At 40.9% G+C, this 15,900-nt stretch overlaps 1 protein-coding gene across 1 annotated transcript; it reads right to left on the reverse strand.

Moving 5' to 3' along the window:
* Positions 1-4,876: 4,876 nt before the first annotated feature.
* tmem125b (transmembrane protein 125b) lies at positions 4,877-5,675 on the reverse strand. The gene has a single exon (XM_053438740.1). It carries the CDS (start codon positions 5,673-5,675, stop codon positions 4,971-4,973), a length of 705 nt encoding a protein of 234 aa, XP_053294715.1. The 3' UTR covers positions 4,877-4,970.
* Positions 5,676-15,900: the final 10,225 nt, after the last annotated feature.

The raw sequence follows: 15,900 nt of genomic DNA on the forward strand, positions 1-15,900 counted from the left end.
TTGGAGCTGATTTAGGAGGGAACTAAGGGATCATACACAAGTTAAGTAGAATTATGCACTTTTTCTTAATACTAAAAAGTCTTGTTAAATTTGCACAGCTCAAAATTGTATTTCAGCTTTCAAAAAAAAGGAAAGGGTTAGGGTCAAATTGCCCTAAGGATGTTGCCTCTGTGCACAGGAATTGTTTCTCCTTCACTTCTTACCAAAAGATTGAAGAGAAATCCAATATGTAGCATTAGCCTTTATCATATTTTAAGATGAGCTTTAGAAATGTAGGTCCAATATTAAGTGCTCACATGTGGCTGCACTTTTCCTGGAGATAAAAAATGTAATGTGTTTCAATGAAGTGCTGATGATAATCCATCCCTGAGTGTCATAATTCTTTATATTCTTTAAAGGCACATGACTTCCAGACCTCTCCCAGTTGAATGTCCATAAAGAGGGATCAGCTGAGAGCTGCTTGAAATTGCATCAGTAATAAATGACACTGGGGCCACCGGGAATCATACAATGGATTTATTCAAGCACCATCATTGAGCTGGTAATTTAAATGGAAAGTGCTTTAAAAAGGTATTTTTATGAGAGAAAAATGTGGAAGTATGGTCAGACAGAGTTTTGGTTTCAAATGTTTTTATCGTCAAGGAGTGAGTCATCGTACATGACATCATACATTCAAAGCAAACAAATACATAACAATGAACTAGACATCACATTATATGATCTGTGAAGTGGGCTCCTCATAAATTATCACCAGAAGAAATAGTCTTCACAGTTTAAAATAAGCAGCAGAACTCAAGCAAGCCCCCCCCCCCCCCCCCCCCCGACAAATACAAAAAAATGACTTTCTGTCAGCTCAGTTCAGCCAGAGTTTTTTTTGTATTTTATATATTTTGTAACCACATCCATATTTCTGTAAAATCTGATAAGTAAACTGATGCCTTTGGCAGCATGGAGCGCTCATGCTTCACGTCTGATGTGATTACACTGCCACTATCTGGTCTCAGAGCACAGATGCAACATCTCATCATGCAGGCGCTCTCGAGTGCTTTGCAAATTTGTAATAACTTCCACTGACATCTCTTTGATAACTAAAATAATAATAATAATAATCTTCTTTTCTTTTTTTTAAATCGCGATCTAAGTTACAAACGAAGAATAATGACAAACCCAATAAAGTTACTCATTAACATCTCAGTCTTAAAGGCATGTGCGAGGAGGGTGACATTATGGCTTGTCCTGCAACCTTTGCCCAAGCAGGTTGTTAATTCTTTGCAGCAGGAGTTGAAGAAAAAGACAAAACACCAGTAAGACGTCGAGGAGGGAAACACCTTTTCTGTCGGACAACACACAGGTGAGCTGTTTTAGACGATTTTTACTTGTTGCTGTGGATTGTGTTGCTGTGGATTGTGTGAGTTGACAATTTAGACATACTATGATTTGCTCTGCAATGTGTGTGAAAGAGTTTGAGAAGTCAAATGACCTCAAGCACGGCTATTATCACACTACCACCTACTTCTTATGTTAGCTGTGTGTGTTATTTACAATAAGGACACACGGTGTATATATACTGTCTGACATTCCAATACAGGACGATCAACATAACATGTGTGAGTCTATGATTAAAGTTAACCAGTAAGCAGGTGAGGACTTTAGTTAAGAAAAGTTCATGAGGGCAACTCCTCAACATCATGTGACAGCTTCTGTGTGAAATACAGCTGATCATAAAGTTCAGAGTATTTTTGTTTATGTCAAAGGGTTTGTGAACATGTACTTTCCTGTGGCAAACGAGAAGTGACTACTGGCTAGTAAGTGTTATACATCATAAATCTATTACTATTTTATTTGTTTAACCCCTTACTTGTAATTTCTAATAAAGGGGTAATCCCTTGACCTCAACATCTCATAATCTCATGTGGTGGAAGACGACGTATTCAGAGCCTTTACTCAAGTGAATCTAAAAAACCCAATATGCACCTGAAATAACAAAGGGATAAACACTCTACTCAATTTATTATATTAATAAAAACCTAAACAAATATCTTTTCTATCTTCTTCTCTGAATTAAATTCAAGTTAAATCACGGCAAGTAATTTCTAGCGAATTCAGTTTTATTTGTGTAAAAATGAACACATACATGACCTCAAAGCACTTCACAGAGAAGGTCGAGAGTTCACAGTCAGAGAGAGAAACCCAACAGTTCGATAAAGAAACACTTTGCGACAGTGGAGAGAAAAAAAACTCTCGTCTAACGGAAGGAAAGATCTTTCAGAAGCAGATTCAGGGTGGTCGGCCATCTGCTTCGACTGGTGAGTTTGGAAAGAGGAATGTTTGATGTGATGTAGAGATTGTGACAAAAACCTGTTCCACAAGAGAGGAGGCTGGTAGCTGCCACTCTACTTCCAATTCTACTCTATAACCATAAATAAGCCAGTAGCACTGACCAACGCCATATATCAGTATAATATCTGAGCTTGTCAGGATATTGTCCCGCTCCTCAGGCATCAAGGGAGTCCGTGCAGAGAAATAAATAATATAATAGAAAGATATCCAGAACAAATGACAAATTTTCCTCCTCTCAATACTGACTTTGAATGCATCTCTTGTTATGAAGCAATTGCACTAAGAGATTGGAGACGAACACACTTTTCATGATACTCAATATATAAAGACAATTTATATATATAAATAATATACTCTATTGATTAAATTACTTGTTTAGGTTTAGACGCAAGAAGGAGAGATGGGGGTGTGGAGCTGCAACATCGTTGTGCTGTTGTTTCTCTGTGGAGCTTCTGTCACTGAGGCCCGTCCCTCTTATGTATCTGATGTGGAGCCCAGAGGCCTTCAGAGACGTCTTCTAGTAGAGGAGGATCCCACCAACAGCAACATTAATGGAACTCAGAGTAAGTGACAAAAGGAATGTTGATGGGGATTTTACCATCACCCCCACTGTTGCAATCAGGTGTGTCTGAGGAACTTTGAGCTCTGTAACTCCTCATTTACAAGAAGCATTTTGGTGTCAACCTCTCTGTCTCTGTCCTTGATGCAGTACATTCTTCTCCCTGCTGGTTTTCCAGGGGCAGTCGATCCAGATTGGGGCTCAAAGTCACTGGAGTGGTCCTATCTGGCTGCAGGACTGGGCACGGTCCTCACCATGTCCCTCTTCATCGTGATGGCTGTCAAGCTTCGCCTCTTCCACCGCTTCATCGCCAGCTACAGACACTCCCTGCTCCACGAGGCCGATGGGGTCAGCCAGTACGGCCAGGACGATGTGTCTTTCCCGAGCAACGTGCCGGGTAGAATGGGAATGGTCAGAGGGACTGCTGAGAGTGGGCAGGATGAAGATGATGACGGCTTCATCGAGGACAATTACATCCAGACCAGTGAGAGACACAGGGCGGAGAGAGAGAGAGTGGAGCAGGAGGAGGGGACAGAGGACAGCGACGATGATCTGCAGTTCACAATAGGGTGATGGGATAAAGACTAATTTCAGTCCTGCACTACTTACTAATTATAACACATTATAGACACACCTTTTAAAAAAGCACTGTGCATAGAGAAATCTTGATTGTAAATTTTGAGCGATGGCACCCATCTATTCTATTGGAAGAGATTGAACAAAAAATAGTCTTAGTGATGTCGTAATCTTTTAAATTGTTCAAGAATTTGTTTTCTATACCCTAGAATGGGCCCTTTGTGTTTAAATACTATATATTTCCTCTCTATGGAGACCACCATGTTTTTTACAGTAGCCCAGACCGGACAAACTAAACACCTTTTGAGTTTTTATCACAACTGAAAGCTGCCACAGGTTCTCTTTCATCTTTGGAAGGGGAGGGTGAGGTGAGAGGTATTCAGTTGCAACATGCAACTTCACCACTAGATGTCACTATATTCTACACACTGAACCTTTAACTGTTGGACGCCAAAACAGATCAAAAATATAAACATGTCACAACAGAAAGTGAAAGTTTAAAGAAAAGAATAGATGGGAAAAAAAAGAAAGAAAACAAACATGTGTCTCTGAATTATGATTTATTTTTTATTTTCATTTCAAGAAAAATGTTACTGCTTGTCACTGAGTTCATTTGAGTTAAGATGATCTGCACACAGGATTTGCTGCAATCCTTTTTGCCTATATACTGTATACGTTGCAGTTTGTTGCATTTGCTTTTTTCTCACAGATCTGATAAATCACAATGTTGTCTGTCACATAATCACCAATCATTCCATGGATGCAGAGTAGAAGTTGTTCAAATTAAAGCTTAAATCTGTAATAAGTAAGTTTCATATCCATTTGTATAATGACACATTTGCACCCTGCAGTTCAAAGCTGTTCCTGCTCTGCTGCTGATAAATCTTGATTGCCAAGATTTGACATGTTGATATTTAGATTTTGATATTTAACAGAGTGAGAAACATTTTGACATTATTTGAATGTTTGAGTGTGTGAACATGTGTAAGAGGTAGAAACGTCACTGTATTAATGTAAACATAGAAAAGATATCGAAATTCATTAATAAATAAATTCTGATTGAAATTCCACCATTACTCATTTTTTATGTAAGTTGCCAGTCTGGTTCTTTGAGTGTGCGATAAAGAAACTCACAAAACACAACTAACACAGTGATGTTTCGATTTGATGTGAACACTTACTGAGTTTATTTTCAACCTCTGAGAATCTCAGTCAACAAAATGTTTTTCTGAGTCATTGCTGACAACAGACTGTTGCTCTGGTACATTTAATGTGCAGGTATTTGAGTTGACGATAATCCTCAGTCGCCAGTTTGTTTTGATAATGGAAAACAAAAGGACTAGAACAAAGGAGCTCTGATGTCTACAATGTGGTGCTGATAATCCTGCACATCTCTGTGATTTGTACTTTCCTTGAACACACATTACATTTAATATTTTCTTCCTTTCCCAGATGATTAAACCTTTTTCTGAATGTTTTTGCACATTAAGCTCATTCAGATCAGACTTGTTCTGCTGGAGGACATCTCTCTCCGCACTTGGCTCGTCTGTCCCCCTGAGACATTGAACACCAGGGCGGCTCGACTCCCCAGCCTCCTGGCTCTGCTCATTCTCATCATCCTCCTCCTCCTCTGCTCCCTTTCTTTCTTAAGGTAGATAATCACACCATAAACAGCCACAGTCACTGCCATGACGATCCCAGCAGCCATCAGCACCAGCCCAGACACCAACATCTCCCTGCTGTCGTATACTCGGTGGCCAATTGTGGCCATGCAGAGAAGCACTGTCCCACAGAGCATCACTGCTGACCCCACAGCAAGAATCAGCACCGGGTCGGCCCTCCCGCCGCTCTTCAAAAGGTCGATGCGACGCCGGCTGTTCACGCAGTTCATGTCCTGGATGGCAGAGCTGAGGAGCTGCTTGAGCAAAACAGCGAGGGCCAAGAGGCAGAGGGTGGTGCCCACCCCGAGCCTCCACTCTCCGGACAAGCTCTTGGTTGTGGAGAGGAGGCCTACACCGCCAAGGCCCAGCCCCATAATGAGGGCCACTGAGGCACAGTAGCACAGCAAGGAGCGGCGTGGCTCTGTGAACCACCACAGCTCCACCTGGTCTTCCAGGACACGTCTCTGCATCAAGGCGGGCTCCAGGTAGAGGCCCGCAGGCCGACGCACATTGTGGTAGAATGCCTGCATCTCAGTCATGGCGGGTCAGCCGGCCCGAAAACACAGTGACCTGGTAAGATTGTGCAGAATTTGTGTTGATGATCAGAGCACAACATAAAAACAGAATTCAAACTTTGGTGCCAAATAGAATCGTTTTTATAAAGGTCGTTCTTATGGTGAATTTTATGAGCTAAAACATCCTGTGCTCAGCTTCTCTGAAAACAATGAACTCACCTTATTGTTGGTAAAACAATCTTTGTGGAATGGTCTTGTAGTAAAAGTTTGTAAGATCCCACAGTTGCCTGGTATTGTTGTATCATTCTGCAGAAGAGCCTCTGTCCACTTCAAGTAAAAAATAATCCAGCTTCAAAAAAATGCTTCAGTGATCCTGTGAGTGAAGATAATATCCTGATGTCAGGCTGAAGGCAGAAGAGCAGCAAGGACCCGACAGCACACAGGCAGGGGCTCCCACAGTGTGATACCCACTTACATTGTCACATGGTTTTTGTGTTTGTAGCTTGTCCACATGTCTGCTCATCAAGCTTCCATCACCAGAGTGACAGATCAATAATCTGTGCCCTCCTCACATTCCCGACCCCAGTGCCAGGCAGAACGGCGGACACCAAACAACCCCCCTCTTCTCGCACAGGAACACCATGTCGTGTGGTTAAGTGGGAAAATGGACGGGTTCACAATAGCAGCGTTGGATCATGGTTTGGACAGAGATTGGCGACATTGTCCGGCATGCCCCCGCACAGACAATGGGCTGAACGATGAACACAATGACTGTGCTGCAGGAGGAGGCCGGTGGTGTGCTGTGCAGGGCTGAGTGATGTCAGTGTGCCCTGATAATGGTGTTTCTGTGATCCAAGGGGATAGCGTCATTCACACACTCAGCTGAGCCTCTTAGATTGGCCATGATGAGCGCTGCATCTCCTCAATGAAACGTTCACTGACCCAGGCCCTCGGATCTGGTGTCTTCCAGTGATACGCCTCCCAACGCTGGAGATATTTCTTCGAAACATTTTGCCTTTAGTTTGACAGTAGATATCAGAAAATAATGTATTTGGATCTGTTCAAGTTCAGAAAGCTGCAGACCCTGAAGAGAGGGAGTCGAGTTTTGCACATGTGGAAACAGGCTGTTGATAAAAACACATCTTGGGTGTCTCGGATGTCATTCAGTTCCGATCAACTCCGCAGCATCTCACCAGACACTCAGCTATTCAAACCTGTGACAAACAGAAAGCTCTGAACCACACAGACATTGACAAAAAGTATTCGCGAAAGAAAAGGAGAACAGAGGGAACAAAGAGCTTCAGGACGAGCTGGACACACACAACAGGCATCTGAGTTTCTACACACTGATGGAGGAATCTCAAAAGAAGACAACTCCGACTCCACAACCAGAAACAGTTTCCTCACAACACCTGTGTTTCTCAGAGTCTTTCCTACATGAAAGAGCATCTCTGGATGAGGAGGTTCCAGGCTAAGAAGCAAAAAGATGAAATGCTTTTAAAATGAAAGAGGAGCCTCAAGTAAAGTTACATATTTAAAAGGTTTGTCATGAAACATTCCCCCCATGGCCTTAAAATGATTTGAATATATCTCTACACCTTCCTTCCTCATTTCATGACTGGGCTCTATGAATATAAAGCCCTTTTTATAGCTAGTGAGCCCCACCCACATGTTGACAGGATTGATTTCTTAGGTTTGAAACACTGGCTGTCTGACTTGGCATTTGGTTATTGTAGTGTCAAGATGGATATTCAGTTATGGGATTGACTTATTATTTCACTTACAATATGTCTTTTATCATAAAAAAAATGCTATTAACAATCTCTAGAGGGACATGTTAACATGTTTGAAAACTAGATTTTTCCCTGAGGGGGACATCAAGGCCTGTCAAAGCTTCAGCTGCAGAGGAGATTTTCTTCTCTTGCCTACAGCTTAAAATCAAAGCCCATGAGAAAAGAATCAGGTCTTTAAAAATACTCACGCTACCTGTTCAGCACCAAACAGCAGGCTGCCATTAAGAGATAAGCTGGAACCACCGAATCGGAGCTGAAAATAGAACGGATACTGGACTTAAATTCACCTGGTGACCACAAACTTCACGGCAGCGGGTTCATCACCAAGTTGCTCTGTCTGCGGGATAAGAACAATTAAAGAAATTCACATTTGATCGAGGGCAATTTTTTCCATTACCACAAGAAAGTGTTGATATTCTAAAAAAAGACTAACACTTTCATTGTATGTTCAGCTTCAAACGTCATTTAAAATTTAAGTACGTCACAAAAAATTGAACCGTGTGTGTGAGTGTGTGTGTGTGAGTGTGTGTGTGTGTGGAGCTCAGGCTGTATGTAATTAAAACAAACCATAAAAAACGATATCATCAGTTCTATAAGAACTACCTGAAATGACAGAAAAAAAATGTTGACATGTACTTTAACTTTTATTTAATCAATGTCCAATCTACTAACCTTGAGGAGGCAGTATTTATGACCTATACTGCAGCCATCCACCAGGTGGTAATCGAGCGCATTGGCTTCATTTTGGGGAGCTGTCATGTTGTTCATCCTGTGGGGTGGGGTGAATGGTCTTGTCATCTGAATCTCTGTTGAACACTGGGTTGTTCTTATGGACAGATAGAGTCCACAGAAGCTGACACAGGTAAGCAGAGGATTTCTCTTCATTCTGGTTCAGTGATTGTGGTTGCACTGCATGTTACAGGTTAGTTATTTGATGCTGGTTAGTTAGTTTTACTTGAGCGAATTAACCAGCTAGTAGAAGGTAAACAGCTCAACAGCCTCAGATTTAAGCAGCAAACATTTTTCATGTGTACTGATAGTAAATAGCTCCATTTATATAACTTTTTAAAAGTAAATTATGTTACTATCCAAATGTAGCCCCAACACTTTAGTCTTAAATTAATTAATATTAAAACAAAATGACTATAAAAAAACACATGTTCACACTGATGTTCAGTGCTGGTCCAAGTGTCTTTTGCTTATTTTATTGTAAATCTTAATAATTCACATACATGATGAATTGACGATGTGTCTCCATGGGAACCTCTCATGAACCAACCAGTCTCTGCACTGAAAAGATGGACAGGGACACAAACTGCACCGTCTCCCCCTAGTGGACAGTATTACTCGGTGCACAATCCACCATTGGATCCACAGCCTATAAACATTTGAATGTCAGACACATCAGAACAAATTTTAACAAGTCTTATATATCAAAATTAATTGAAGCAACTCGCCATGAAGTAGAAATGTAAACCAAATAAAAACTTATTTTATTTGGTACCTTTCGAATAGTTGATTAATGTGTATGTGTGTCTGTTTGTTAGTCTTATGGTAGAAAGGCCTGTCGCTTACCTGTTGTACTCTGGAAAAAGAGTCGAGAATGCAACTTACTCTGGAAAAGCAGAGCAGGATGAATAGATTAACAGATGATTGAATGAATGACTTATTATAAATTATTGTCAAATACGCAACTACTGGCTGCAATGATTCAGGCATGTTCTACAAAGCAAAGTCCACATGCCCGTTTTTTCTTCTTCAACTATCACCTACAAAATTATCCTCCAGTCGGCCACAACATGAAAACTGCCAACTGGCTTTGGATCAGTGTAACTTTCATTTAGTCAAACCATGAGGTGTTTAAAAATAGTAGATTTTAAATCCCAGTACCGATAATTCACAGTGAGCTATTTTAAAACATCCAACATGCTGAACGATGAAATTCTGACAGCATAGCTTCAAACTTCTTCATAAATTCAACTATAGACACTGAGTCAATTAAAATATACTGAGTATAGAACCAGCACCTCATGTACACACACTGTATTCTTAAAAAACTGTGTATGATATTGTTTTTTTGCAAATCCAGTATTCTCTCCTCCCTCTCGATCTCTACATATATATTTTTATTTTGAAAAATAAAAAGATTAGACCAACATCAATATTTCCGTTATGAACAAGATTTTTCATGTCCAAAATGTGGCGTTGTTACCCCAGTTTGACCTGTAGAGGGCAGCAGCATGCAGAGCTGGACAGCAGTCTGCAGGATGCAACATTGGATGCCTATACAGCAATATGTTTTGTGCAAGATTTTAAGGTGAAGTGGTTCGAGTATTAATTTACTGAATCAACACTGTAAGGGTATTTAACTCAAAAAACGAATAGTTATGTTTTGTAAATGTAGTACTTTAATATTTGAAAACTGTGCACGAATACCTTGAATACATATTTCATTATAACTTATCTGAGTACATGGTATAGGAATAATGTACACGTGTTTTCTTAAACTAAGAAACTGTGCTGTGAGTTTGTGTAGGAGAGACACAAATCTGCCTTGAGACTTAAAAAATCATCTCTTATGGTGAGATTCACTGACTGTTTTTAAAGATGGTCGGCATGCCAGCTTCCAAAAAGTAAAGCCAAAGTGTCTTGATCGCCCCCTGGTGGCTGGCTGCAGTATAGGTCATAAAGCCTCTTTCTCTCCATGTTACCGAATGGGTATCGGACCAAACTCAAAACTCAAAACAATGTCAAACCAATTTTGGTTTGACATTGTTTTGGAAGATGGTTTCTATCATTTTAGGCAGTTCTCATCAGAGTGATGTATAAGTGCTCAGTTTTTGGTAAGTTTGGTTTTAATTACGCTACTTATTTGATATTTTAAAGATGGGGTAAAACCTCATGATTATCAGCTGAGACTGACTCATGTATTAGTGTATAGGTGGGACCTCGCTACGGCCTTGATCACTACAGCACAAACTCTGACTCCAAATATGGGATATGTGGCCTTCATTTTTGAAAAGGCAGGAAGTGGAGATGCGTCATCCGCCCTAATATACGTCCAAGGTTAGATTAGAGTAAAGAAAAACCTGCTGCAGTCTGACAAACCAGTGCCCAAGCATTCGCAACCGAGAGATCTGTGTGAACAGTTTGTGATTCTGGCTCCAACTCTCCAGCAGCTGATCTCCCTGACAGGTGCAACACCAAGCGGAGGGGATGAACTAATCTCCGAGCCGCAGATCGCTGGGTTAGACAAACAGGGCTTGTGACCAGAACGTCGCTGTTCCAGTTTCCCCTGCAGCAGCTGGGTGGAGGTGGGAGGAAACAATGAGCAAACGTGGCTTTCTCATGTCTCAACAGCAGCTGCGGCGGTGGTCTTGGAGCAAGGTACTCAAGCCTAATTGCGTCAGTGCTCAGGAGCCATTAGGGGATAGATACACTGTAACTGAACCGTGATGCCTTGTCGATGCCAGCGTCGGCAGTGTGTGAATGTGGAGCAGAGAAGAAAAAACTGTAGGTTTGCTCAGCACCAACCATTAATTAAAATGGAAATGTGGCCCGAGTAGAATGTGTAACTATTTCCTTGACTGCTTTTCACATGTAACCCCAGATTTCCATGATTGTAGTGGCTGCACATCCTTAATGTGCAATACCGAGGAAATGTGGGATCTGCTGCCAGTTTTCCAGCCCCTGACGTCAGGTGACACAAACCTCAATAATCCTGACTTTTTAACACCCCCTACTTTCAAAGTTCCAAAGTTGTGAAACTCCTGCACAGACGTATTAAAAGCCAGGTGTCAGTCTGGCGGAAAAAGACAACTAAAGATCTGTCCTGAAGTGACTTTATCCCAGTTGTAGCAATTATAATTCTGTAGACACTGTCAAAAAGCGTGAGTTATGTAGGATGTGGCGTAAGTGATCATAAAGTGTTTTACAGGACACATTTGCAGTGTACCCATTTGTGTCGAAATTATTTCAATGCATGACAATCGTACAAATCACTTCCACAGCAGTTGCTACGAGGAAAATATTGAGTACGAGCTATAGTAGATGTGTAAAATCTGATTTTCGGTTACGCTGGCCGTGTGGCTTCAGATGTGACACTGTCGCTTGTTGAAATATCTCAACAGCTTTATAATCATAGATAAAGTCGACATTTGTTGTGTTGAGTGATTATTCAACAGCCGCTGGAGAGATTTTTATAGAGATTGGTACAGAACATAGACTCTATATTGTCGTGGACCAAGAAGTCAAGGTACAAAACACAAATTTAGAGTTAAAAGAGGTTAATTTTCTCCCAAAAGTTTTAACAACATCATGAAGAAACTAAACTAACGGAGTTATAGGGCCCTTGAAAGAGGCCAACAAAACACAACTCGTACATGAGGCAAACAAAGCAGCTCAATTTCAACTCAATTAAGAGACCTCCAAAATTCTTCTTCTTCTTCTTCTTCTTCTTCTTCTTCTTCTTCTTCTTCTTCTTCTTCTTCTTCTTCTTCTTCTTCTTCTTCTTCTTCTTCTTCTTCTTCTTCTTGAATGGCGGTTTGGCACTTAACATTTAAGGTGCATTACCACCACCTACTATACTGGAGTGTGGATCAAAGTGTTTGGTCTGTGGAAATACCCCCACCAACTTAAACCTTAACCTCTTCATTAATTCAGTTTCTTTTAAAAACTCAAACAAGACTTTATATTTCCCTTCCTCCATAATGAATAAATTCTTCATGTATTCTTCTAACTCTTCCAACCCCAATTTCCTCAGCCAATTCTGTAGCTTTTATATTTCTGGCAGTGACAAATCACATTTATCACAGTTTCTTCCCCTAAGCCACATTCACACTGTCCTGATGGACGTTTCCCTATTAAGTGCATTTTGTTTAATCCTATGTGTCCTATTACTAACCTTGATATGACTGTTTGCTCTCTGGTGTTTTTGCCAATTGTTTTAATTTCTCCCACTTTGTGCTTTATTTGATACAGATTGCGTCCTTTACCTCACTCATCCCATTGTATTGCCAGTCAGTCATGATGTTACTCCTTATTACTGTTTTGGCTTTGGCCTTACTGAAAGCTACCACAGCTCTTTCCTGTTTTAATGATTGTTTAACGAGTGAATCTGCAGTTTGTGTGTGATGTATAGTGAGTAAAGTGTTTTCGTATATTTCAGACAGAGTATCTGCTCTGCTGTGGGCTGACATGGACTGTAATGATACCAATACTGGTAGTGAGTCTGAACATACTATTACCTTTTTAATCTTGTTTTGCTCTGTCCACTGTTATGCCATTGCTTTTACCAACATCTCAACTAAATATACTGTTAGGTGATATGGTGTTCTTTCTGATCCTTTGATCCCTCTGTATTATTATGTGTAGTCCTTAACCTTCCCTCTGCTATGTCTGACCAATTCCGTTTTCCTTGGTCTCTCTTCATTTTCTCTTGTATATAAAAGTCTGGTGATACAGGGGGAAATAGCCATGTCGGTGTCACAGGATAAGGAAATCTTGCATTGCATTTTTTTTTTTTTTCATGCAACCTCATCTCTTTTACCATTTTACTGGCTGTCCATACATAACACTCTGTCTTAGCCATCCCACTCCCAGCATGAAGGGCTCCCACAGCTGGTTCTTCTTCTTCTTCCCTGTGTCCTTGTAGGGGTGACTGGTAATTTAGCATTAGTTGTTTGTTTCAGAGAATCAGCAGCATTTCTCACATCTCCACTTGGACAGCTACAACCTTCCATATTGAGCCATGAGGGCAAAATATTTACTAACTGACCAAACCAGTACACACACACAGTGGAGAACTACATAAATAGAAGGTAAATCCCAAAGCAAATATACTTTAATCCCCCCATGATGTCAAAGCTCTTGGTTTGGTCCTCTGCATAAAACCAGGCTCCGCCGTCAGCTCAGGTCACTGCTGGACCAGGAAGTAGAACTCCATGCAGAAAACTCAATCTAAGAGAAATTAAATAGTAAACCAACTATTGAAGGAACAAATAATTTAACTGTGTGAAATTATTAATGTATGAACTTAAATGACTCCAAATCAAAATAAAAACTGTATTTCATAGTGATGTGTGGCTGAATGTGTGTAATTAAACCTTCACGTTTGGTATCTATCATATATATAGATGCTCCCGTAAACTGAATCCAAAGTTTAGTGATCACCACCTGGTGGCTGCACTATAGGTCATACATCCTGCCTCCTCTGTTAGTGGATGGGACATCAACCAATGTAAAAAGTCAAACTACATGTCAAATACATGTTTTTTACCATTTTAGGTCGTTATCACTTTGATATATTTTAAAGGGCTCCCTTTTCTGACAAGTTTGGTTTCAAGCAGTTATTTGAGGCTCTGAAAGTGGGTTTGAATATCATGATTGACAGCTTAGATTGGCTTGCGATTGGTCGACCACTAGTATCCAGGTTATTTTTGCCTCGTTTCTGAGAAGCAGGATGAAGTGGAGACGTGTCGTGCCACTTATATACGGCACTTACCTATAGCACTTTGTAGTTTGGCTTTCTTGAAGAGATTTCTTGATTCTTCTGGTTCTGGGTTTGTACCCTCATGGTTGAGTGCACTTATTGTAAGTCGCTTTGGATAAAAGCGTCTGCTAAATGTAATGTAATGTTTACAGTGCAAATACTGAAGCAAAACTTACATTCCAATCAACTTCATCTGCACTTTGTTTAATCTCAAACTTGTAAATGTAAGTATGCTAAAACTGTAAATTCAATTGGTGTCCTAAGCAACATTACCCTCTAAAGGTTGTAGCATTCTGATGTCAGTATGAAAGTACTGCTGTGCATGGTACAACATCACAAAGCTGCCAGCATCGTCGTCAACTCTTGCTATTGCTTTTTCCTTGTTTTTCCTCTTTTCACTTGAAATAATTGTATTTCTTACTTTCCTCATCTCCTTTATTCTTGATGAAACTATTTGCAAGAATCACAGCAGGCGACTTACAGAGCTGGTTCTTGAGCTCACCCATGTTCATGGACACTGGTGTTTTAGAGCCTAGTTAACCGGGCACTGAGGCCAGAGCAAGCATGGCCTACGAGAAGTATACAAAACCTGCTCTCCACTAATTCTGTATTTCAGATGCCTGACAGTCTCTCTCTCCTTCAGATGTGCCCGGCCTCCGGCTTAATCCTCAGCACGCTAAAAGCATTTTCATTTAGTCATGACTCATTCCTCATTCCTCAGAGCAAATTGACTGTAAACTCAATTTAGATGGTGTTATCTCTGATCGGTGAGAATCGGATGAGGCCACAGACAATTGTTGTGCTAAATCAATGTTAGTCGTTTTAATTTTTTACTTGAGCAAGCTAGGCGGGCCCAAATAACATGTGTAATAGAGTCCGCAGAATCAGATGTGAGTGCACAGCAGGAGTCGTCGTCCCCCCCCCCCCCCCCCCCCCCCCCCCCCCCCCAGTGGATTTTCCCGGTTCTAACACTCTACAGATGCAAAAGTGTAAAAAAAACAAACAGAAAATATACATCTCCTGGGGAAAAAGCGCAGACACACATAGAAGACACTGACAAATATATCAAGTGAGTTTGTGGTGATAAGAGCCAGTGACGATGTCAATGTGCTGTAAACAAAATCCCATTATTTCCTGGCTCTGCCTGCTGCACCCGGCTGCTCTCGCCCGAGTAATGCGGAGGATTTGTTGTTGTGAAAGTGTCTAGGCAGAAAACTAACTTCCCCGCTGTGTTGTGCGTGCGTGAAAGGCAAACTACAGATAAAGTCCAGACCCAATTCTCTGGACCTCCTCCGCAGGTCATGTCGGAAAAAAAGCTAAAAGCTTATTGCTTTGTGATTCCCAGGTCATTTGCCTTACAACTTTGAAGAGGCATGTAGCTCTTTCACAAAGTTAGAATTCAAATAGTATTGTGATGTTTTCCTGTCTGACTTAACATCCCGCTCACAAATCAGAATTGATCACTGGGGCTGGTGTTGCTTACTCATTTTCAGACAGTAATTCCTTTCAATGATTTGAGCGCCTGTTCAACAACCACTGCACTTGTGTAACAATGACAACAGCTACCAACTACAATCCATTTTCACCTCACTGCCATGACTTCAATGGCTGCAAATTCGATTGTTTGTGCTACTTAATATGTGCATATGTGTGTCAGAGTCTCTTTGTGTGTTTGCTATATGTTGCGGTTATGAGGGGGGGATTAAGTTATCCCTCAGCTTATCACCATTAAATGATGAGCAGTGGTCGTGACCTAGTTTTGAAAGACAGCCTTGTTCTCTTTAGCTTAGAGAGACTGGACCCTGTGGCCATTGATGCACTTTTATCTGCAGACAACTGTTACCTGGTTGTGTTTAGTAAGAGCAACAGTGCTGCAGTTTTGTTAATAAAAGAAGTGCAGGGGCCTTTTCCTGTTGCTGCTGCCTAGGAGAAAGTACAGCCTGCGGTACACCTTAGCACTCTCATA

This window comes from Pleuronectes platessa, chromosome 13 (assembly GCF_947347685.1).
Source record: "Pleuronectes platessa chromosome 13, fPlePla1.1, whole genome shotgun sequence".
Classification (NCBI taxonomy): domain Eukaryota; kingdom Metazoa; phylum Chordata; class Actinopteri; order Pleuronectiformes; family Pleuronectidae; genus Pleuronectes; species Pleuronectes platessa.

Excerpts from the sequence above, each read along its gene's own strand:
- tmem125b (XM_053438740.1), bottom strand. The coding sequence starts at position 5,675 with ATGACTGAGATGCAGGCATTCTACCACAATGTGCGTCGGCCTGCGGGC.